Here is a 22,939-nt window from a genome sequence, read left to right on the forward strand (position 1 = left end):
ACTTTTAATGAACACATTACCCTAACAGAGAACTCAACAGCTTTTCTGGGATTCTGAATCCTTTGCTAGAACTATTAATTGTTTAATAATTAATGCCATCAATTTGGTATCAACTCCTAGTGAATATATAGATTTTCTCATAATGATCTGCCCCTAACCTGGTCCTTCCAATGTGCACCCTTCACCAGTGTAAGTAACCTTGCTATATAGTCGTCCACTTCTGCTCTTTCATTCCACTTTTCCCAGCATTAGTTCCCCCTCCAGAGAGGTAGATCTTCATTTAATATTTTATTTTTATTGATTAAATTTATTCACTGCCCATCTCGTTTTGAAGCAATTGTGGTCTAATATGTCCAAAATAGTAAAGAAGTATACACATGCATAATATATAATTTGAGCTACATAAATCACATTTCTTTGACATATTTGGTTTCTTTCCTTATGATTATTATATAATCATATAATTATTTGCTCTTCTCCTTTCTCTTTGTGGTCATATAAAAGCAAGCAAAGAGTCTCTTCTTCGTACCATACTATAATATTACTAACGTTTAAAATATATAGTACAAGAAAACAGTTTTTTTTATTTTTCTTACTGAAAATTAGAATTTTATTTTATCTTTATCTTTATAGAACGGACTAACTTTTTCTTAGAGTTAGCCTATGACAGTTTGGATGTGATGAGTCTGCCATAAGAATTTGCTCATTTGTGTGAGTCTGGTGGGAAGAGATGGCTTGTTGAAACTCAAAATGATGCATTTAACATTTCTTGAGCTGGGTAAGTAGTGAAAATCTTTCAAATCAATTTTTCTGCTTTTGTGGTTTGGGAGATAAGATAGGGAGATCATAATAAGTTTGCAGTTGTTCCATCTATGGACATTCTGATGGATTTCTAGGAGTACTTTTTTCTATAGCACACAGAAGTAGTTGTCTCTCCAGGTGCCCTATTGACATCATGGGATCAGTGACGTGCGGTGAGGTTTATGGCTGGTGAGGCTGGTGACGTCATCAGGAAGGCGGGAATGGGACCACGTGTTCTGGAGGCTCAGGCTGCCTCAGCCTCCAGCACACGTGATCCCATTCCCCGCCTTCCTGAGCGTGCTCCACCGGCTCGCGCTCCGCAGTCCTCGAAAGCGACTGGGGAACGACGAGAACCTTCCTGCCTCTGCTGGACTTTGTGCGCTCCTCGCGACTGCATATTGCAGTCCCAGTCGCTTTCGTGGCTTCGTCATCCGGGAGCGCCGACAACATTTCTGCCTCCGCAGCTCCCGGGCGCGGCCGGGCAGATGTATATAATATTATAATATTATATAGTATATTATATACTATACTATTATTTCATGAAGAGAGGTGAGGCTCTGCCTCCCCTGCCTCCCCTAACCGCACGTCCCTGCATGGGACAGGTTACCAGAATTCCAACATGGCCAGCTTCTTTTCTAGCCTCTTGTGGCATTTTGGGGCCATGGGATTAAACCAGAAGAGTTAAGGCCTATCACAAGATCAGAGCTTATTTGAGAAGTTGCTACATCTTCACCATCTTAGTTCCCCACCTCCATGAGTACCTCTTTGTTTGGCATCTTGCTTTGCCTTTTGGGCTTTCCAGCTTTTCTTCTTTATTACTCAATATTTATCTTTTCTTTCTATGCTTGCCTCTGTCTCTGCTATTAACAACGGCTTTACATAATTAGCTAAGTCAGCAGCTCTGATGCTTGTCCTCTGCCGAACAGTTCACTAAATTGCATCCTTATTTTCCATCAGGTTCAGAGATTATAGACATAATCAATGGCTACTGGTTTGGAAAGCTATATATTACTGCCAATATCCAAGGTATTATTTCTCTAGATGTAAGGTACTAGGAGTGGGACACGGTGACTCAGTGGGTAAGACGCTGAGCTTGTCGATCAGAAAGGTCAGCAGTTTGGCAATTCAAATCCCTAGCACTGCGTAATGGGGTGAGCTCCCGTTACTTTTCCCAGCTTCTGCCAACCTTGCAGTTCAAAAGCATGTAAAAATGCAAGTAGAAAAATAGGAAACACCTATGGTGGGAAGGTTTCCGTGCACCTTTGACATTTAGTCATGCTGGCCACATGACCATGGAGATGTCTTTGGACAGCGCTGGCTCTTCGGCTTTGAAACGGAGATGAGCACCGCCCCCTAGAGTTGGGAACGACTCGCACATATGTGCGAGGGGAACCTTTACCTTTTAAGGTACCGGGGAACACAACAAATGGGACACTAAAGTAATTACATCCTTGTGAACTTCTTCACAAGTGTTTGAAACACAATGAGGGATATTAATCTAATTTAATGCAATTAGAATGTTTGTTTTACCATAATTGGAGGAAAATTGTAAATATTTGGTCTTATTTACCAGAGCTTTTTTAATATACTTATGTTAGCTGGAGAAAGATGTGGATTGTATGATGACATCATAGCCCATGTACTAAATTACCTGCAAGAGGTATAGCTTACATGACCCCATCATCATCCTTACCGCGGGATGTTGACACTAGCTATCCTTTAGTGGCATTGTATTTTAATTTGCTCCTAAAATAGATTAATCACTCATTGGAATGGGCAATTACTGAATGCTTCTCTCTGTCCCGATTTCCTGCTGCTGAAGTTGTAGTGCTTGTATTAATGGGGAACTTCTATCTACAAGCAGTGAGTGTCATTGTAGTTGCATGTTGCAGTATCCGGTTTTATGAGTAATGTGGCTACTTGTAGAGATGTCACACATTGTCTTGCAGTTCCTGCTATTCTAATGTGACAGACTGAATGCACCGTTGAACAAAAGCAATGAGGTACAGAAGCTTAACACTAGGAGCAGACAGAAAAATGCTTGAAATGTAGTTTCTTTTAGCTTTCTTTGAGGAGGGAGATTTGCATAACAATTGAAGCTTGTTGGACACAGTGATGCATCCTAGTTTTTCACCAATTGCCGAGCAATAAATAGCATTAGGCATTTCTGGGCTAATTTGTTGACCAATAGCTAGAAATTATGATTGACTATTAGTTTTCAGCCTGCACTGCAGACTTGAAGAATTAAACAAGGTCATTCCCATAGCATTCTCATTATTTAAGGAATCAAGACTTCAAGCCTGATTTCATTTTAATTGTAGGATCACAAGACTTCATTCCATTTGTCTGGAATGCCCCAGAGTTTCTATTATATTCTGTAATTGTTTTTATTTGTTGTGGTCTCTAGTCTTTGATTGAATTAAAATTCATTTGATTTTGAATTCATCCTTAAACTGATCCTTAAAATGTATTACTTAACTTTGGTATGATGCTTTCAAAAACTCCTCACAATCAATGATGCCAATAAGTGCTTCCTAAACTGGTCTGCATTTTAGATTATACTCAACTGAAAAGCTCTAGACCAAGGGTATCAAACTCATGATGTAACGGCGTCGTCACATGACAAATCGGGACTTTCCCCCCCTTCGCTAAACCCGGGATGGGCGTGGCTAGCGCATGATGCATCTGGCGCACGGCTCTAGATGGAAACATGGTAAAGAACACTTTTATAAGGCAATTAGCATTAATTAGCTTATTCCAAAAAAGTACCTATAGGCTGGCAGCCACAGCTTGATCATTTGTTTGTTTGTTTTGTTTGTTTTTATTGGATTTATATGCCGCCCTTCTCCCAAAGGACTCAGGGTGGCGTACAACATTAAAAAGCACACATCCCGAAAGTTAAAAAGAAATTAAATATATATCCAAAAAAACAAATCGAATTTATAGAACAATACATTTAAAAATGAGTTAAAATTAACAAGCCAGGCCGGCTTGCTGGAAAAGCCAACTTTTTAGGGCGCGTCGGAAGGACCGGAGGTCAAGGATTATGCAAAGCTCCGGGGGCAGCTCATTCCAGAGGGAAGGCGCTCCCAGGCTCTCCCCCTGGGGGTCTCCAGCCGACACTGTCTGGCCGACGGCACCCTGAGGAGGCCAACTCTGTGGGATTGTATTGGACGGTGGGAGGCTACTGGTGGCAGTAGGTGGTCTCGCAGGTACCCTGGGCCTAAGCCATGGAGCGCTTTAAAGGTCATAATTAATACCTTGAATCGCACCCGGAAAACAACCGGCAACCAGTGCAGGCCGCCTAAAAGGGGTGTAACATGGGATCACCTAGGTACCCCCATGACAACCCGCGCGGCCGCATTCTGGACCAGCTGAAGCCTCTGGGTGCTCCTCAAGGGCAGCCCCATGTAGAGAGCATTGCAGTAGTCCAGGCGAGAAAGGATGAGGGCATGAGTGACTGTGCACAGAGCATCCCGATCCAGGAAGGGGTGCAACTGACGTACCAGGCGAACCTGGTAAAAGCCCCCCCTGGTCACGGCTGTCAGGTGTTCTTCTAAACTAAGCCGTGTATCCAGGAGGACTCCCAGATTGCGAGCCTTCTCTGAGGGGGCTAAAATTTCTCCCCCTAACACCAAAGATGGAACAAGGTGTACAAATCGGGATGACAGAAACCACAGCCACTCAGTCTTGGAGGGATTGAGCTTGAGCCTGTTCCTCCCCATCCAGATCCGCACAGCCTCCAGGCATTGGGACATCACATCGAGGGCATCGTTTAGGTGGTTTGGGGTAGAGATGAAAAGTTGGGTATCATCAGCATATTGATGATACCATACCCCAAAACCATGGATGATCTCGCCCAGTGGTTTCACATATATGTTGAACAGGAGGGGTGAGAGAACTGACCCCTGGGGCACCCACAAGTGACGCACCCGTGGGTCGATCTCTGCCCTCCAGTCAACACAAACTGTGACCGATCCGACAGGTAGGAGGAGAACCACCGTAAAACGGTGCCCCCCACTCCCAACCCCCCGAGTCGTCGCAGTAGGATACCATGGTCGATGGTATCGAAAGCTGCTGAGAGGTCTAATAGGACCAGGACAGAGGAGCAGCCCCTGTCCCGGGTCCACCAGAGATCATCTACCAACGCGACCAATGCTGTCTCCATGCTGTACCCGGGCCTGAAACCCGACTGAAATGGAATCAGGTAGACAGCTTCATCCAGGTACTGGGGAAGTTGACGTGCTACCACACTCTCGACAAACTTTGCTACAAAGCGAAGGTTGGAGACCGGACGATAGTTGGCTAAAGAAGCTGGGTCCAGGGAAGGCTTCTTAAGGAGGGGCCTCACCACCGCCTCGTTCAAGACGGTGGGAAAGAACCCCTCTCTCAATGAAGCGTTGGTAATCGCCTGGAGCCAGCCTCGTGTCACCTCCCGGGAAGCCGAAACTAACCAAGAGGGACACGGGTCCAGCACACAAGTGGCAGCACTGAGTCTCCCCATAATCCTGTCCATGCCTTTGGGAGTCACAGGGTCAAACTCATCGCAGATTGTCTCCTCAAGATTCATCCCCGTCGGCTCGCCCGAATCTACCTAGTCAGAGTCCAAGCCTGTCCGGATCTGAGCGATTTTATCCTGCAGATACTGAACAAATACTTCAGCCCTACCCTGCAAGGGGTCTTCCCCAGTTCCTTGGTTAAGTAAGGAGCGGGTCACCCTAAACAGGGCGGCTGGGTGGTTATCATGTTTCATGTGAAATATGATATTTAGATCCATTTATTTACTCTGAGGTGGGATAACTTATAAATTAAATTAGTCAATCAATATAATATTGCAAAAGACCAAAAGACAAAAGTTTGGCCTCAAGCCTATACATTTTCCCTAGAAACAATCTGATTAAACCCAGTAGGATTTAGGTAAAGTTAAAGGTAAAGGTAAAGATTCCCCTTGCACATATGTTTTAGTCATTCCTGACTCGGGGGGAGGGGGGCTGTTCATCTCCGTTTCAAAGCCGAAGAGCCAGCGCTGTCTAAAGACATCTCTGTGGTCATATGGCCAGCATGACTAAATGCTGAAGGCGCCCTGAATGCTGTTACCTTCCCACCAAAGGTGGTTCCTATTTTTCTACTTGCATTTTTAGATGCTTTTGAATTGCTAGATTGGCAGAAGCTGGGACAAGTAACGGGAGCTCACTCAGTTACGCGGTACTAGGGATTCGAACTCCCGAACTCCCAACCTTTCTGATTTGACAAGCTCAGAGTCTTAGCCGCTGAGCCACCGCGTCCAGTAGGACTTACTTTTAAGTAAGCATAAAGTATATGGAATTACTAACCTAAATCAGTCTTCAGCTATTTTTCTTAAGATTGTATTTGGTTAATTATTGATCATTCTGATAGTTGCTTCCCCATCCCTTATATTAACTTCTGTGGGATTTGGATTAATCTTTTAAAATGTTAAAAGGGGAGAAATAGAAACTCGTATGCTAAATAACCAACCTATAATAAAGCAGTTTCAATACTTGTTTGCACGTCTTTCTTTTTGAAAGTGCAAGGAATGGCAACTACTAGTATGTCAATTTGATATGCTGTGCAGAAATTTCAGTACAGCAAAATTATACTGAAATGTGGATAAAGGAAAATTCTGAGCTTAAAACCAGATGGCAGTTAAAAACTCCTGGATGCCATGCCAACAGCACCATCTTGTGCTTTTAGTCCATAAGCACAGTTTGCTGCAAATTGTGATATTTTCATTAAACTATTTACAATGACCATAAGCTTCCTTTTCTGATGGTCACTACCGGTTCCGATTCCATTTAAAGTGCATGATGCCTGGAATTTTGTGTGTGCATGCACAAATGAGCATTTGTTTGTATTTGCTTACGCTGAACTGTATTTTCCATTTTAAGGCACATTCACACAATTTAACGTCTTTTGGGAGCTTTTAATCATAGAATTAAATAAGATTTGTGGTTCAGAAATACAGGTGTGACAGAGGGAAGCTGGACACACCTGTCCCTATTCATATACTGCACCGTCAGATACCCCTCCCTCCCCTTTCCCCTCCTCTTTCTTGAGGAGGACCTTTAATCAATTGCTGGCTTTCTGCTATTCCATCAATTATAAGGGAGGGAAACAGCAAGCATTTTGCTCAATATTGTAGGCTAGACCGAAATAAGAAAATCTGGAGGTTCTTCTTCTCCCTGAATGCTCATTTCAGGTCATTGGTTTCCAGCTGCTATTAACAGTGAGCTGAGTCAGTCTGATCAGTTGGTGGTCCTGGAAAATGGAAAGAAGGGAACTCCCAGCAAAGGTACCATTTGGAAGGTGACTGAAGATAGATTTACCAAGTTGGTTTTTTTCATTTGTTAGATTTGAAGTTTTTATCTCTGCAGCACCCACCCTGTGAGATTGGGCTAAGAGAGTGATTAGTTCAAAGTCATCTACCTTCCATGATTATGGCTGTATTTGAATTAGGATTCCCCTAAACCAGGGGTCTCAAACGGAATTTCTTCAAGGGCTGGATCAGCATGGTAGTTGTCCTCTGGGGAGTGGCGTGATGGGACAAATGGCCTCCTGCAGCATTCTGCTGGCCAAAAGGGGGGCCAGGGTGGGTGGGCAGGGGCTCCCATGCCTTAGTTTAGCCTGTAGAGGTACCATGGGTCAGTTCTTTGCTATTTCCAGGCCGGCCATGAGGGCCAGATCTAAGCATCCTGTGGGCCGGATTCGGCCTGTGGGCCTTGAGTTTGACATCCCTGCCCTAAACCAAGCCCAATTTGTAATCACTGTAACAGTTACAGGTATGAAGGACTTTCCCCCCCTTGCTTTAGTTTTTAAAATGATTCTCACTTTGCCACTTAATGTAAGAAGACCATCTTAATTATTGTCTCCTTGACTTTGACTTTGAGGAGACAAAGAAATACACATGCACAGCAATAGGATGTGATTAAATCTAAAATTGAAAATGATACATTTATCCTAAATCTGTGAACCACAATCTAATCTACCCTTCCCCTTAGGGTTTATATAATATTTAATATATAATATTAAAAATATAATATTTTTCCAATTGAAAAATACTGAAAGTAGGCTTCCGGTTCCGGCTGCTGATCGCGACAGGCAGGCTCTGCTCGCCCCGCACTCTTCTGGGGGGCTCCTCATCATCTGGGGGGCACAGGACGCCCTGTAGAGGCTCCTGCCGAAGGGGCGGCGTAGCGGGGGATCCCCTGAGTCGGTGGCGGCCGGGGGGGCCCGCATCGCCCTACGCACTGGGAGGCATGATGGGGAGACGCTGCGGCGTCTTCGTGAGGAGGCAGCTGGAAGAGCACAGGAGGGCGCGGTTGCTGTGTGGTGAGGTGGAAACTTCCCCCCGTTCCCTTGCTTGCTCGAAAAGGAAAAAAAATTGCCAGCCGTTTCTAGAGTTACTTTCAACTTGGCTTGGAGAAGCGTGACTGGAGGGAGGGGGATTCCCCCCCTCGGACAGGCGGCTTTAAACAGTTTTACTCTCTGCCCTAGAGGAGGAGGGAGGGAGCCATGCAATGAAATCACGCTCATGACAAAGGCATATTTTGGACTGTAACTTTGTAAATGAGGGGATGATCTGAAAACTTTGAAAACTTTATGTTATGCCCTTCGACTCCGGAGCTGGCAGGGCAAGATGGCATACTTCCGTCATCCCTACAGACACTGAAATTTGACTCCACCCATAGGAGCTTCAGGCATCTTGTCTTTGTCTCCGTGCCACTTAGATAAATCTCTTGTCTTATTGGACTCCGCTTCGAACAAAGGATTTTATTACTCTATTGCCAGAAGTTGAAACCAGAAAAAGCTCCCTTCTGCTTGGACTCCTTGCCTCCTATTCCTCTTGGCGGTCTTCCTTCCCAATTGTTTCCTCTCTGTATTGACTTTCTACTTTTACTCTCACCATAATGTCACCTAAAAGACCACCCCTGGGGAAGCCGGGCTTTGCTGTCTCCGCCCCGACATCCTCAGCGTCCAGTCCCAGTGGACAACAGACCTTAACTTCTTTGTTGCAGCCTAAGCCTTCTGAGACGGACTTTCAGCAGATGTTTCAACAAATCTTAAAGGGACAGGAGGACTTAAAAAGTCAACTAAAAGAGATGAATGAGCAGCTTAAGGAGAACCAAGACCGGGCGATTAAAAATTCACAGAGATTGGATCTTTTGGAGGAGGGGACAGCCGAGATGAGGGGGGAGTTGAAAGGGGTGCAGAAGGGGAACCAAGAGCTTGAGAACCACCAGATAAAAACGGAATTTGAAAGAATGTCCTTTTTCCTTAGGTTTCAAAATGTGGTTGAGGCGGATGATGAAGATTTAAGGGACATCATGACAAACCTTTTGGCTGAATATATGCAAAAAGAAAAACAACAGATGGGGTGGGACTTGGACCTGGTTTATAGAGTAAACTCAGCATATGCTAGAACACATAATGTCCCAAGGGAGGTACACATTACATTTCTTAGAAAGACCACAAGAGATGAGATTCTGAGTGCACAAAGGGGGCAAGCTTTGAAATATCAGGATAGAGAAATAACCATCTTGAAACAGATCCCTAAGAAAGTGAGAGAGAAAAGAAAAAACTATTCGCAATTAGCAAAGAAGTTATACCAGAAAGGGGTCTGGTTCAGATGGTTGATGCCTGAAGGTATGTTAATATTCTAGGAGGATACAAGAATTAGAATCAACACAACCGCAGAGGCTCAGGCCTTTATGGAAAAAAATTAAGTACTCCTAGATAAATCCGATGACCCTATACCAGACTTACAGGACACGGGAGGGGCCAGAGCCCTGCTGGCGGGGGGAGAAGGGGCAATACCAAGAAAACTCAGATCACAAAAATGAGAAAGAAAATATGCTTGATATAAATTGATTGAAATTATTATTTGAATTCATATGCTGACAAAATATTACTATTTAGCATTAAACTAACTTATGTATAAATGAAAATCATGAGCACGGGGGGACGGGACACCTCCTACATATTGTGACTGCCAAAATTTCTAACCTATTCCACTACCCCTTTCCTTTTTATTTTTTTAAAAACCAATAAAATTTTGTTTGAAAAAAATAATAATACTGAAAGTAGATCAGGATATTTGTATGGCCTTTTTCATTAGGCAAAATATGTTTTTTTCCCCAATTAGGCAGAAAGTATGTAGTTGATAAGTGTCAAAAAAATCAGAAGTACAGTATTTTTAAGCAAAAGATCCTTGCTGTAATTGGAACATTCTTCACTCAGTTTTCCAACAATAGAATGGTTCTCATATCTTTTCTCTGACCAAAATGAGCTCATTGTTCAAGTATTGCTTTTTCCTAAAATAGCAGCATTTAGGCATAACAATATACTTCTTTTCAGGGTTTATTACAAATAATACCATTTTTCTCTTCCACGTTATTTTTGTGACAACTAAAGAAAACCGAAATCATTGGAAAGTTATGTTTATGAAAGGTACCATTTTCCTGACACCATATGGGGCATTATCTTTCAGTGGTAAGAAGCAAATTTATAATAGAAGTGGTGTTAATGCATTAATAAACTCTTCCAACTCCAAAACAGGCAAATAATATATCAACTGATATTAAATAAATAAATTTAATGATTGTTTCCCCTCTGTTCCAGTCCATTACTTTAAACATTTATTTATAAAACAGTAGTAACATTTCAGAATCAGAGCACAGTGCATTTTTCTTTTCCTTTTTCTTAAAGTAATTTTTTTAACAACAACAAAAAGTATGATTAATTCTCATATAAGGATTCCCCCCTCCCAGTTCTCAAAGTGAAAAAAATATTCTCTCTGCTCCAGTTAGGATCTACACACAATATGCATGTCATCCATTTATATTAAACCCTTGTGATTTCTAACACAACAACAGTATATACTCAAAGTATATACTTCCTTATGGTGGATGCTAGCCTAGTGCTATTGAAAGAGAACATACAAATCTTTGACCTAGGTTTCAGTGTTTTGTTTCACAAATTATATCATTTATATGACTTGTACAAGGAGGAGTTACAAACAGTTTTTAATCCTGAGGAAAACAAGTGCTTTAAGGCTTTCTGAGCAACGAATCTTGGAAATCAGTGATACACACTGCACAATACATGTCTACATAATTACATAATGTATCTGCAGAAGCACCTCATAACTTCTATGTACTACTAAAGCTGTTGCGTCTGTTTGTATGTAACTTCCAATAGGGCAAAATTGGGAAATATAGGACCACAATTATTTAACCAAGGTAATTCAAATGGGTTAACTTACAGAATGCCAGGACTCATGACTACTGTTGGAATGAAATTTGGGGAACTTGTGGCTGCTTCAGTGACACTATCCTTCTGACCAGACTTGGCAGAAACTTGTAAATTGTATGGCACAAGGGAAGATGAGAGGGCTGGATCCCCACCTTCTTTCCCACTTCCCTCTAATCTCTGCACCCAATTAGCTGGTGGCAAGGACCAACAAGCAAGTGGCAATTGGCTGCTTTGGAACCCAGGCTAACCTTTGAACTTTCTTAATAGGAGTTGGCAGCAAAGGAAAGAGGAGGGAGTGATTTGGATGATGTTGGCAAGGTAAGGCTGACTGGGAGGCACTGGCAATCAACAAGGGAGCCCTCTTCCTCCCTGGAAGGAGGGGACCCTTGGGGATGTGCTGGGATGGGGATCAGAGGTGCAGGTTTCCTCTTGGTCTGCAACTCCTTTTGTTATCCCTCACCCCCAGCAAAGTGGCAGGCAATTCTGAGGGTCAGCCAAGGAGGAGGAGGAGTGATTTCCAGCTTCCCACAACAGCAGTGGAGAAACTGGCAGGAAGTTGGAAATCTCTCCTGTTTCCTCTGCTTTTCTGCCCATACTGGTCATATTGTTTCTCTGTTTAGGTAAGCAAGTAACTCTGAAAGGATGACTCAATGCATCATGAAATAGTAAAATGGAATATTTGCAGAAATCCCAAACTACTTTCAATGAGTTATTCATTTTTCTTATTCAGTTTTTTTAAAATACTGTTTGATATGAATTAGAAGTACAACAATATATCTTTTAGTACATTCCTTGTTTGAAAAAATATTCCACTACAAATTCACACACTCAGTGTTGTTTATGATGATTGAAGTGACTGAAATAGGCATTAGGTTATTACATAACACTAATTCTAATCTTCTGTTATACTGCGTAAATTAATTTACTTTCATAGGCAGTGGGTACAAGGCTCCAAGGATGTCCTACACTGTACATAAGCATGAAACGGATCCATCCAATTTGCCATGCATGTTGTAATAAAAATGGCACCGTCTATTTCCTCTCTAGCTCAAGATTACACACAAACACAGCCTCTCAGAGGATCTACAGTGAATTTATAGAATAACCATAATCCTTCCATGGGCACTTCATATAAATGTATAGCAGAATTTCTATGAGATATATTTTTAAATTCCTGATTCTGTGAGCGCACAATGGAACACAGAGATCCTGCTACTGAAAGTCTAGAATGGCATCTAGTTATCCTTTTTTAATGATTCCATGAATGATAAAATACATATATAAATGTAATACTCTACCACTGGAAGTTTTCAAGAAGAGACTGAAATGGTATAGAGTCTCCTGCTTAAACAGTGGGTTGGGCTAGAAAATCTCAACTGTCCCTTCCAACTCTGTTATTCTGATTCTGATATTTCCTTATACAATAATGAACTTCCAATTGTGCCACCGATATCATGTTGCAAAACAATCTAAAATTAAATTGGATTTAGTGACACAGGACTGAATAAGTATCTTCATATATGACTAACATCATTACTAGTCCAACCTCTGAATTGCTTCCTAAAGTCTTCCTTAATAGAAAGGTGAAGTAGTAGTCCTGTGCAGCCCTTTGTGCTATACTACAATGTTTTCATTTCTTTGGAGGCTATATAATTTTTCTGCTGCACTTATGTACTAAGCTAACTATCTAGCTCTCCATCCATCCCTAAAAGACTAAAGATATATATTTAGATGATAATGCACATGTTGGAGATACAGAGCAGGGAGTGTACAAATTCCAGAGAATAAAATAATAATAAACTGAATAGTTGGATAAAAATGCCAAATCCAGTGGATATATTTGGCTGTGTGATCAATCATCATCATCATAATAAAAAAGGCTTTTTCTTTTTAAAAAAAAAAAACACCTTGGTTTTCCTAGTATACTGTTCCATCTTGAATCAAATTATCCACTCTCTTTATTTCTATTAAATGCAGATCAACACATCCTCACTATTATGAAAGAAAAGAATTGCAACAGTTGCAATAATGACAAAAAAAAAAGTCAGTGAGAAATTTTTAACTGGAAAAAAGTATACTAAAAAGCTACAAATACCACATTCTAGGAGACAGAATACACTGAGATTGTTAGACTAGGGGTTTTTCTAGGAACAAATCCATACAGTATCTTGTTTGGGTGCAAGGATAGCATTAGCCCAATAAGGGACACCAGTGTAAGAAACCAAAAAAATATAGATCAGGATTATTTTTATTGCCAGCCAGACCTTTTATAGCTGAATCTTGCAAGTCTGAATGTGTTTCCTCTCCCTCACTTTATCTTCAGGTGAACTAATGAGGATCTTGTCTGAGATACTTTCTCAAGTTATTTTCTTGGCCCGAGCTCAAGTCCCTCTTTGTAGCAGTTCTTCCCCCCTCCTTCTCTCCAACACCTCTACATTCCTTATGGCCTCTACTAATCATTAATAATTCCAACAGTGCTAGCTCAAAGTTATATAGTAGCCCAAGATTGCATTGATGGATGGTATCTCCTGCTATTAACGTAAAGATTTGCATTTTCAAGGTAACTGGGAAGGAGGAATAATATTGGTGACTCCTAAGCTTTGGCATCCTTGGGTAGTACCTACTTTGCCTTAACCTAAAGCCATTCCTGTTCCTATAGAACACGTCCATATGTCACTTTCTGGGTTTCACTGTTCACCTGAAGGTGAAGCAACATGAAGATGATTTTAGCTACTCCATTCGGAAGATGATGTTTTCCATTCTATTTTGCTTCTGGATACTATGTGCAAGTTATATAAGATACATGATGCACACAACATCTTAGAAGTGCAACTGAAATGATCCTCCACTTGTATTTCTGTAGTCTGCCTGCCTGGGAAGGAATTCTGTTTCCAGTGACTTTTGGTCTTAAGAGACCTGGCTTCTAACATACTGTTAGTTGGATAATATGCAGCTCCTATACCAATTCCTACAACAAAATACCTTTCTCAAAGTTTAAGGTTTCAACAGCACAGGCCCAGTAGTTGCGTACTCTGGGCAATCACTCGATGTTAGCCAAGCACTACAAAAATTATTTACTATTGTCATCTAGTGGTTGATAGTTGAACCATCCATCCATAATTGCAAGAATTACAGAAATGTTCATTCAGTCAAGAGTGTGCTGAAAAAGAGGGGGGAAAGGGGGAAAATCAGCACATGGAGTAATCAGAATATCATGCATGCCAAGTGGAGGATGTTTCTCATTTGATGAAAATGGTCAGGGCTGGAATATCAGAGCCATCAATCACAGCCTTTAGAACAAACTGATGTATTTCAGCATGTATTGCTACAAATGAAAGGGCAAAGCAGCGGTATGGATGTGGCCTAGATCTCACCTGCTTTGATTTATACTGGATCTCCAGTCCTACTATCTGCTACAAGAGAAATTTATTTGAAAACAGTGGTAATCTGGGTTCTTATGCATGTATCCTTTATGTTTTACTACTGAGCTATGACTGCTCTACTTTAATTCTTTCAATAATCATATTAAGTGGACTTTAGACTTAAAGTATACATTCATCTATGTTTCTCCACAGCCCTAAATTTAGAAACAAAGTAATAGGACTTTAAATCATACAAGCTGGAAGCTTGTATGGAACAGAATAGACTAACAAACTTAATATAAATCAAATAATATCACTTGATACTTCTCAAACACAAAAATACTACCAAACTATCAGACCACCCACTCCTTCCACTGAAAAGCAAAAACCAACAAAAAGAGAAGTAAAATCTAGTTCAAATTAGGAAAACAATTTGCCCAGTCTCTTGGATGACTGGTGGCAGTAAAAGCTGTTCAAATGCCTCCAGATGCTCATACATTTCTATTCCTGTATGGCCATTAAGTTGTCAAGGATTGATAACCAAAAAAGATTCAGAAAAAGCAGTGGAGAGGCCCAAGCCAAATTTTAGGTAAAAGCTATCAAGGTCTAACAAAGTGCAAGTCATTAATTAAGGCTGTTGTATCCCAGCCTTAATTGAAACTGAAAACATTAAATAGGTTTTGTGAACGTTATTACAATCTCTTCCTTTCTCAAAGGATTAAAAATCACCATCCATCATTACTCAGAGTTAACTACTGACACCCCCCACTCCATTAAAGAGCATATTGAGTGTTCCTGTTCAATAAAAAAAGAACTCCAGTATGAAAGCACACCTGAAGAAGACATTCAGGCTGGCCTGTTGATAATAGATCAAAAGGTGGGAACAGACGCAGTCGACCTTAAGTTATTTATTAGACATTCAAATGCCAAATCTTGATTAAAGCTGCTTGTCAAAAAGGGCACAGCGCTACCTGGATGTCCAGGGTGGTTCATAATCATATTGTTTGGAAAATATTCTAACTGGCTTTGTGGGGCTGGAGTATGAAGAGCACAGGGCACAGGAGAAGTCTGCAGGAATCAGACTGACCATATTCATCGTTCAGTCATAGAAGATGAGGACAGATTGTGTTCACTTTTGGCAAATCAAGGCAGAGGAAAAAGTGAGGGATTAACGTTTCAAGAACTATGGACAAACCTTTGTGCTAAGGGTTCTCCCATTCCCACCAGAACACAAACCGTCTCTGATTCAGGATCCATTTCTTATTAGCCTCATAAGTCTTTGAGGAATTCTAAACAGATAAGTCAAATGAAGAATTTTCACTTCACAAATAAACAATATTGAATTCCTAATCTGCTTGGAGGGCTTCTGTTCACAGCATATCAGTGTCTTCCACGCTGAAGCTGCTTCTCCGACTGCTGGCCTTTGAAGCCTCTGGGGACACCGTGGAAAACAGGGGGTCAGAAGCCACAGGAAGCATAGTATCCTCCATTAGCATCAAGTCTAACTCCTTCTTGGACAAGGAGGGGAAAGAGACATTTTGGCTAGGATCCAGCGGGTCATGGAAACCTCTACAAGTGTCGTCAAAGCTCAGGCTGTGGGTAAAGTCCAGCTGATGATAAGGAGACTGAGGAGGAGGAGGAGGAGCAAAGTGAGACAGGTGCTGAGCTTCCTGTTCAGCTTGCAGTTGTGATTGTTGTAAGAGCTCTGCTGTCCCCTCCTCTCCAGAAGTTTCTTGCTTCACCATATGCTGAGCTAGTTCAGCCATGTTCGTGCCAGAAGGTGAAGCGGTTGGTAACCCATGGACTCGAGCTTGCATCTCCAGTTCCTTGAGAACAAAACACCAAAACAAAGAATTCTTACAAAAGAAAAGCATAGAATATATCATCACAGCCACCCCGACACTCTGCTCTGTTCTACTATGAATATACAACAGTGTGCAATAAATAATAACACTTATGATTCATGCTTGGGGATCTTCTACACTGGGTAGGTATAGTATGATCAATAAATAACAGTCTTTACTTCCGTATGGCAAATGCAAATTTTACAATATATACAGCTACATTATTTTCCCCATTTCTTTTTATTTTTCCAATCTAACAAAAAATTGAAAATAATTTATGTCAAGCGTCCAAGACTCAGTCTGTCAGCAGGGTAACTCTCCAAAACCAGAATGGGACACGGTCAAATTCAGTACAGAGAGTGAAGCGGAAAGATGAAAGACTTACGTTCAAAATGTCAAATCTAGGTTATGGCTGTGGAGGGAAGTCCAAAGAAAAACCCTAATGCTTCCTTATGGAAGAGACAGTTGGGCAGTAATCAAGAACGTTGCCAATTTTTCCATTTTTAAGTCTCCCTCCCTTCTGATCACATGAACTAGAGTGGAGGTGCTGGGAAGGAGCTGGGAAGAAAATTCAGAAGCCATGCTTTGTATCTCTTCCTTACTGGTTTCATTTTGCATTTGGATTTATAAATGCTCTAAGTAATCATTTAAATGTTTTCCTACACCAAGTAGAGTAAAACAAGGATAGGCAACTTCCTAAATTCAGAAACCATAACTAACTTCCCAACAAGTGAAAGCACCAAAAGTGGAATAGCTGGTATATTTATCAGCCATTTTTGGGTGTTTTTCTTAATTTTTAATGTTAACTCTAAGTGGCAAATTGTCCCATTTCCAGTCTTCCATTCAGTTTTGCAGTCTTCCACACAATCTCCACCTACTTGATGATTCAAGAGGCACAGTTTAATCGTGCAATTTCAAACTATTTGGGGTGGGTGTGGTGAAAGTAATTTGTCTTCCAGAGCATCTCAATTCTATTTCCACTGTTATTTTTGAAAACAAAGCAAAAGTGCTCCTACTTTTTAGCAGCAAAATCAGATGCTAGGGAACTGAAAATAGGGCACTTGGAACCATGGCCAAGGACTTGAAGTTCAGGATAGAAAAAGAAAATGAAAATGAAGCATTTCTATAAACTGTTTTCCCACATCTTGGATGCCACATCACCATGTGAGAACAATGTTGTATTGAAAAAAAAGCATGGTATGACTTTCACACAATCACTGAATTCCATCAGTGAACACACAGAAATGACTATTACTGTAAGAATTGGGTTTGTAGCCCATGTTTTGAATCTCTTCTATGTTTTTCCCTAGCATGACAACACGAAGCAAGATTTTCAAATAGTAAAGGTAAAGGTTCCCCTTGCACATACGTGCTAGTTGTTCCCAACTCTAGGGGGTGGTGCTCATCTCAGTTTCAAAGTCGAAGAGACAGCGCTGTCCAAAAAAGTCTCCGTGGTCATGTGGCCGGCAGGACTAAACACCAAAGGTGCACGGAACGCTGTTACCTTCCCACCAAAGGTGGTCCCTATTTTTCTACTTGCATTTTTTACATGCTTTCGAACTGCTAGGTTGGCAGAAGCTGGGACAAGTAATGGGAGCTCACTCCGCTACACGGCACTAGGGATTCGAACCGCTGAACTGCCAACCTTCTGATCAACAATCTCACCATCTTAGCCACTGAGCCACCTTGTCCCTTGATTCAAATAGTAGAATTAAGCTAATCTATTTTCAGTGAGATAATTAAAGAAAGCAGTTTCTATAAGCACATAAAAATGCCACAGGCAGTAAAAAGTACAAGATATGGGGGTTTACCTGTATACGAAGCCAAAGCTGCTTGTTAGCCATTTCCAGACGCCGAGAATGATTCTCAAGATCTCGTGATCTCTGCAAATCTTTCTGCATCCTTCTGATATAATCAACAGAGGCTTTCAGGATTGTCCCTTTGTTCCAGCGCACATCTCTGGAACAAAGCATAGGGAAAAAAAACTGTTGCCATTCCAAAAGATTACTTCCAGAGTTAGAAAAACTCTTGCTCATTATCTGTTTAATTTTTTTCGTTGAGATTTTCAAACAAATGGACATAGCGGCCAGTAATTCAAGACACTATATAGAATTTATTACACTTTCTATGGCCAAACGACTTGACTTCTCTAGATCAGATGTGCCACCTCCGCAATTGCTGGACTTTTAAGCTGCTTTATCAGCTTGGGTGGATGAAGCAATCTCTCAGAAAACAAAGCAAGACTGGTACCAAAAAATGTATCCAATTGTAATACAGTTTGTAGACGTCATATGGAACTCATAGGAACCAATAAACAATGTCATAGCATTAACATTCCCAGGAGAAATTAAGCTGTGCCAATAACCAGCCATATTGCATGTTTATATGAGTTACAGAACATATTTTTTCTCCATCAGAAGGGATGAAGCATCTACGTCTTGCATGATATGCACAAAGCAACTAGATAGCACTCATGGAAGCTAAATATATATATTTTAAAAATTGCCTGTTGCAGCTGGATATTTTGTAAAAATAATCAGTGGTGTGTACCACCTGCAAGTTTTGCCATAGCATTATTGACTACATTATTTTTCTATTTCAACATGGCTTTCTTTTTCTAGAGTGCCAGATAATTTTTAAATGTCTTTTCCAACATTACCAATTAGTACAGATTCAACTCTTCTCTGGCTATCAGGTTTTTGCTCAAAAACACTCTTTCCTCACCCAGCCTCTCCAGATGTGTTGGGATTACAACTCCAGGGTTTCCACCCGGTGTGCATTTTTGCAATCACAGTTCCTCTTTCTGGCTACAAACACTAGGGGTTGGCAAATGGCACAATCCATCCTGACCAAAGCAGGGTCATGTCACATAAATTGTGAAAAACTAATTGGTTTACTTCACTGCAGCAATCAGTTCTTTTGTTTTATACATATTTTAAAAATCTAAAAATAGCCACTGCAACTGCCTACCAAAGCTTGATGGTCTGTTTTCAAAAGTCAGTCCTGACACATAAACAAATCCCATTCAGCGGAGCACATAAAGATTATATTCAAAATTTTGAGTATAATATTACAGTGAAGAAATTAAACAAAGTTGTTTCATTCAGCTAATACATGATAGGACTTATGTATGTGCAGGACTAATGTTCTTCTAATGTAAAATTCATATGAGGTGTCATCTTGATCACATGCTATCTTTAACCAAACCCTCTTGTTGAAATCTGAATGTAGCCTGTTGTGTTAGTTTGTTTATAAGCTTTCCATAGCAAAGAGCTCTGGTGTGTGAAATATAAAGGAGCAGCTTTCACTCCTCACTCAGCCAATGGCTATTTAAGGGAGCATAACACTGGTGCTCCTTTCTGATGCTATTCTTATACCGCCTTGCTCCCTTGGTGCTATTTTGGCATTTTACAGCATTGTTACTCAGAATTCATTCTATCTAGGCTCAGTGCAAAGGCTTATACCTCACTACAAAATGGGGGCGGGGGGATTCAAATCACAGGGTGTGTAGGCATGAGGGAAAAACAAATTAGCCATATCTGTGGTTTCCTTTAAAATGGCTTTTCTGTTGCATTTTGTTTCTCTCCAACGGCAGCTATTCAGTACAGAGCTAACTGGAGTAAAACAGATTTAGAAACAGAGTATTTCAGGGATGTTTTTTTCCTGGAAGAAAGAGTAGATGCAAGGTAGAAGGTCAGCCTTCCCACTTATATTATCTCCCAGAGGTATTGACAGGGACAATAAAAAGGCAATGATTTGATTTGGATAATTTTTCATTTGAAATTTAAAGAAGTTTGGTGTGCTTTTTAAGAGGCAGAAATAAAATATAGTTTTCAACACGGCAGATATGGGAAAATAATTTCTTATCTAACTTTTCTCAAGGCAACCAGAGTTTGACTCTTGTCTCTCTTTAAGGGGGAACAGGAAAATACGAACCATTGACTAGAACTTACAGATCACTAGCTTTTGGAATCAGCATCCCTAATTCCTTAATACGATCATTAATGTTGAATCTTCGTCTTCTTTCAACTTAGAACAGAAAGAGAGAGGAAAAAAATCCTGTATGAGATATTAAACATTATAAAAAATATCAGCTTTGTTAATCAAAAAACAAGTATAAAGAGGGTAAAGTAAATAGCGAGATATTGCTTATTTTAAGAAAAATACAAAATATTTGAGCAATGGGCAACCAATGACAGAAGGAGAATAACTCTGGTTTGAAGGGCCAGGCCTATACTGATGAATATCCTTAGAAAATATTAAATTCCTCCTTTTGCATTACTCCAATTACTCCTAAATTTCTCCCTTTGCATTAACCCAATACAGGAACAACAGTTAATCCATCTGGATGCTCACACAACAAAGCAGTTCCAATACAACCTACCATTTCTGCCTTTGTTGGACAGATCTTATCTGACTATTATAATCCATTTCCTGTAGATTACCGCATTGAGCTTCCTATGAAAATACAAGGCAATACAGAAATTGCAATGGGTCCGAACCATGGTGGCTAGGCTTATATCAAATACCTCCTGATGGGACCATGAAACAGCCAATTCTGACAGGTTCTGGAGAACCCATAGTAGAAATTTTGAGAGTGGGATGGGAATGGGAATTTTGTAGTATCCTTCCCCTGCCACGCCCACAGAACCAATAGTAAAAAAAATTAAATCCCACCACTGTTTAAGATTTAGGGGTGGTAATAATAATTTGTAGTAAGAAAATTCCTACAATAGCACTAATTTCCATCAGACTTCCTAATAAAATCATGTTGTTTGTTATACATTTATTTCTTTAATTCATCCTTTCTTTTAATCTCTTATAAAATCACCTATATTTTCTTTTGTCCCGTCCCCCTCACCAATAAAATAGTCTGTAATAATGGGTTTTCTTGTATCCCAAGTTGTTCTTAAGTCTGTGCTTTTAAGTTATTCTCAAAAAAACCCTTCATTTTCTTTTTAGTCTTTGATTGTCCAGTTCTTCTGTAACAATATCTCATTAATATCCATCTAAAAATTGCATGTTTCCTTTTGAGAATAATATTCACTGGGTTGTGATTAGAAAAAGTATTTAATAGAATAGGTGGCCAGATTTTTCAAAATCCATATCATATCTATTCTTGAAAACAATAATAGTGGTACCTTTTTGAAAAATAAGTGTACAGTAATTGCATTTTTTTCTCCATATGTCAGCCAAAGTTAAATTGTCCATCAAATTGAAAGTCTTTGGTAATTTTGAGTATTTGTCTTTGTTTCTAATGTGGATTTCTAATAAGCAAATTATGGCTTATTTTAACTTTTTTCAAGTAATTAAATTTTAGCTTGGGGGAGCATTTATATTCAATGTTAAACATCTATATTCCATGATCAATCAAATAACTTAGAAAAGTCTGTGCTTGTAGCAACCACTTTTTCAACATCTGTCACATCTGTGATTTTTAATCATTTTTTTTCAGTGTTCTCCATAATTTTATTTTGAACCTCTTTGCTTTAAATTTCTTCCAAAATTCTCTTCCTCTTTGAGCAACATAGAATCAAAAGTTGAAGATCCCACTCCATTCCAACAGTCTGCTTCCTTTCTGCCTTGATTCAAGAAGTATTTAAAAATTAATATGCACACTGCATTCTGTTGTCCATCTCTATTTTCAGTCTCTTTTCTGGGTTTTATGATACAACACATTGATACGTTTTTTGATAAGCCATTGTGTTTAATGATTTATGCTGTTTCATGTATTTTCCTTTGTATTTCAGTTATCAGAGTTGATTGAACTTCTGAGTAGAATACATGTATATATGATGTTTTATGATAGACATCATTCCAAATGAGGCATTTTCTGCATATTCTAATACTGGATTCTCTTTTTAAATGATTCATGTGTAAAAACGTAGCATTAAGAATAACTTACACACTGAGATAAAAAACATTAAGTATATCCTTTTAACAATATGCAAAAATAACTGTATATTTTTATGATTAAATCATAAAAGCTAAATTACCATTTACAAACAACTTAGATTTTTGATACTACATTTAAATATAATGACAGCTTCTGAGTGATGCCAGCATTGTGCTCTTCAAGACATGTTTAACATTAAGGATCAACTCAAATCTTTAAGAAGATGTTGGATAGCTATTTGTCGGAAACGGTATAGGGTTTCCTGCCTAGGCAGGGGGTTGGACTAGAAGACCTCCAAGGTCCCTTCCAACTCTACTATTGTATTGTATTGTATTAAATCTATCTTTCAACTAATCTTCAACTATCTTTCTAATAAAAGTCATGCTTAAGGGAGGTCATTTCCACCATGTTCCCACAACATAGCATTAAATCTCAGTAATGTCAACCTCACAAAATTTTGGGATAGTCAGGCTCTGCAAATATGTATGCAAACATCTGCAAAAGATGTATCAACACCTTGTGCTAACTGATTTCTAGCTATCTATCCTGAACTCTCTGAGTTTTGAAAACAAAAATGTTTGCTAACAAAAGCCTTAACATCCTTTTAATCAAAATGTTTCATGTGTTAATCTAATTAAAGAGAAAACAAACCAAACCTTAAAAAGAAGCAAGCAGCATACTGAATCATCTGAATAACAGAACTGCAGTGCTTTTTGGTTCTAATACTCATTAGGGTGCACCCTATGTGCTCATTTGGATGCACATGA

The 22,939-nt window shown here is 40.0% G+C and overlaps 1 protein-coding gene across 3 annotated transcripts in view; it reads right to left on the bottom strand.

The window, feature by feature from the left end:
• Positions 1-10,391: 10,391 nt before the first annotated feature.
• The window catches only part of TFEB (transcription factor EB), a 75,442-nt gene continuing 62,894 nt past the window's right edge, over positions 10,392-22,939 (bottom strand). For all 3 annotated transcript variants that reach the window (XM_081946677.1, XM_081946678.1, XM_081946679.1), the window contains 3 exons: positions 20,230-20,305; positions 18,088-18,235; positions 10,392-16,258 (listed from right to left, as the gene is read on the bottom strand). In XM_081946677.1, the coding sequence (XP_081802803.1) occupies positions 15,803-16,258; positions 18,088-18,235; positions 20,230-20,305 (680 nt within the window). In that variant the 3' untranslated portion in view covers positions 10,392-15,802. The remainder of the gene's footprint in view (positions 16,259-18,087; positions 18,236-20,229; positions 20,306-22,939) is intronic.

The sequence above is a fragment of the Natrix helvetica genome, assembly GCF_964273705.1.
Source record: "Natrix helvetica genome assembly, chromosome: 3".
In the NCBI taxonomy this organism is placed as follows: Eukaryota; Metazoa; Chordata; class Lepidosauria; order Squamata; family Natricidae; genus Natrix; species Natrix helvetica.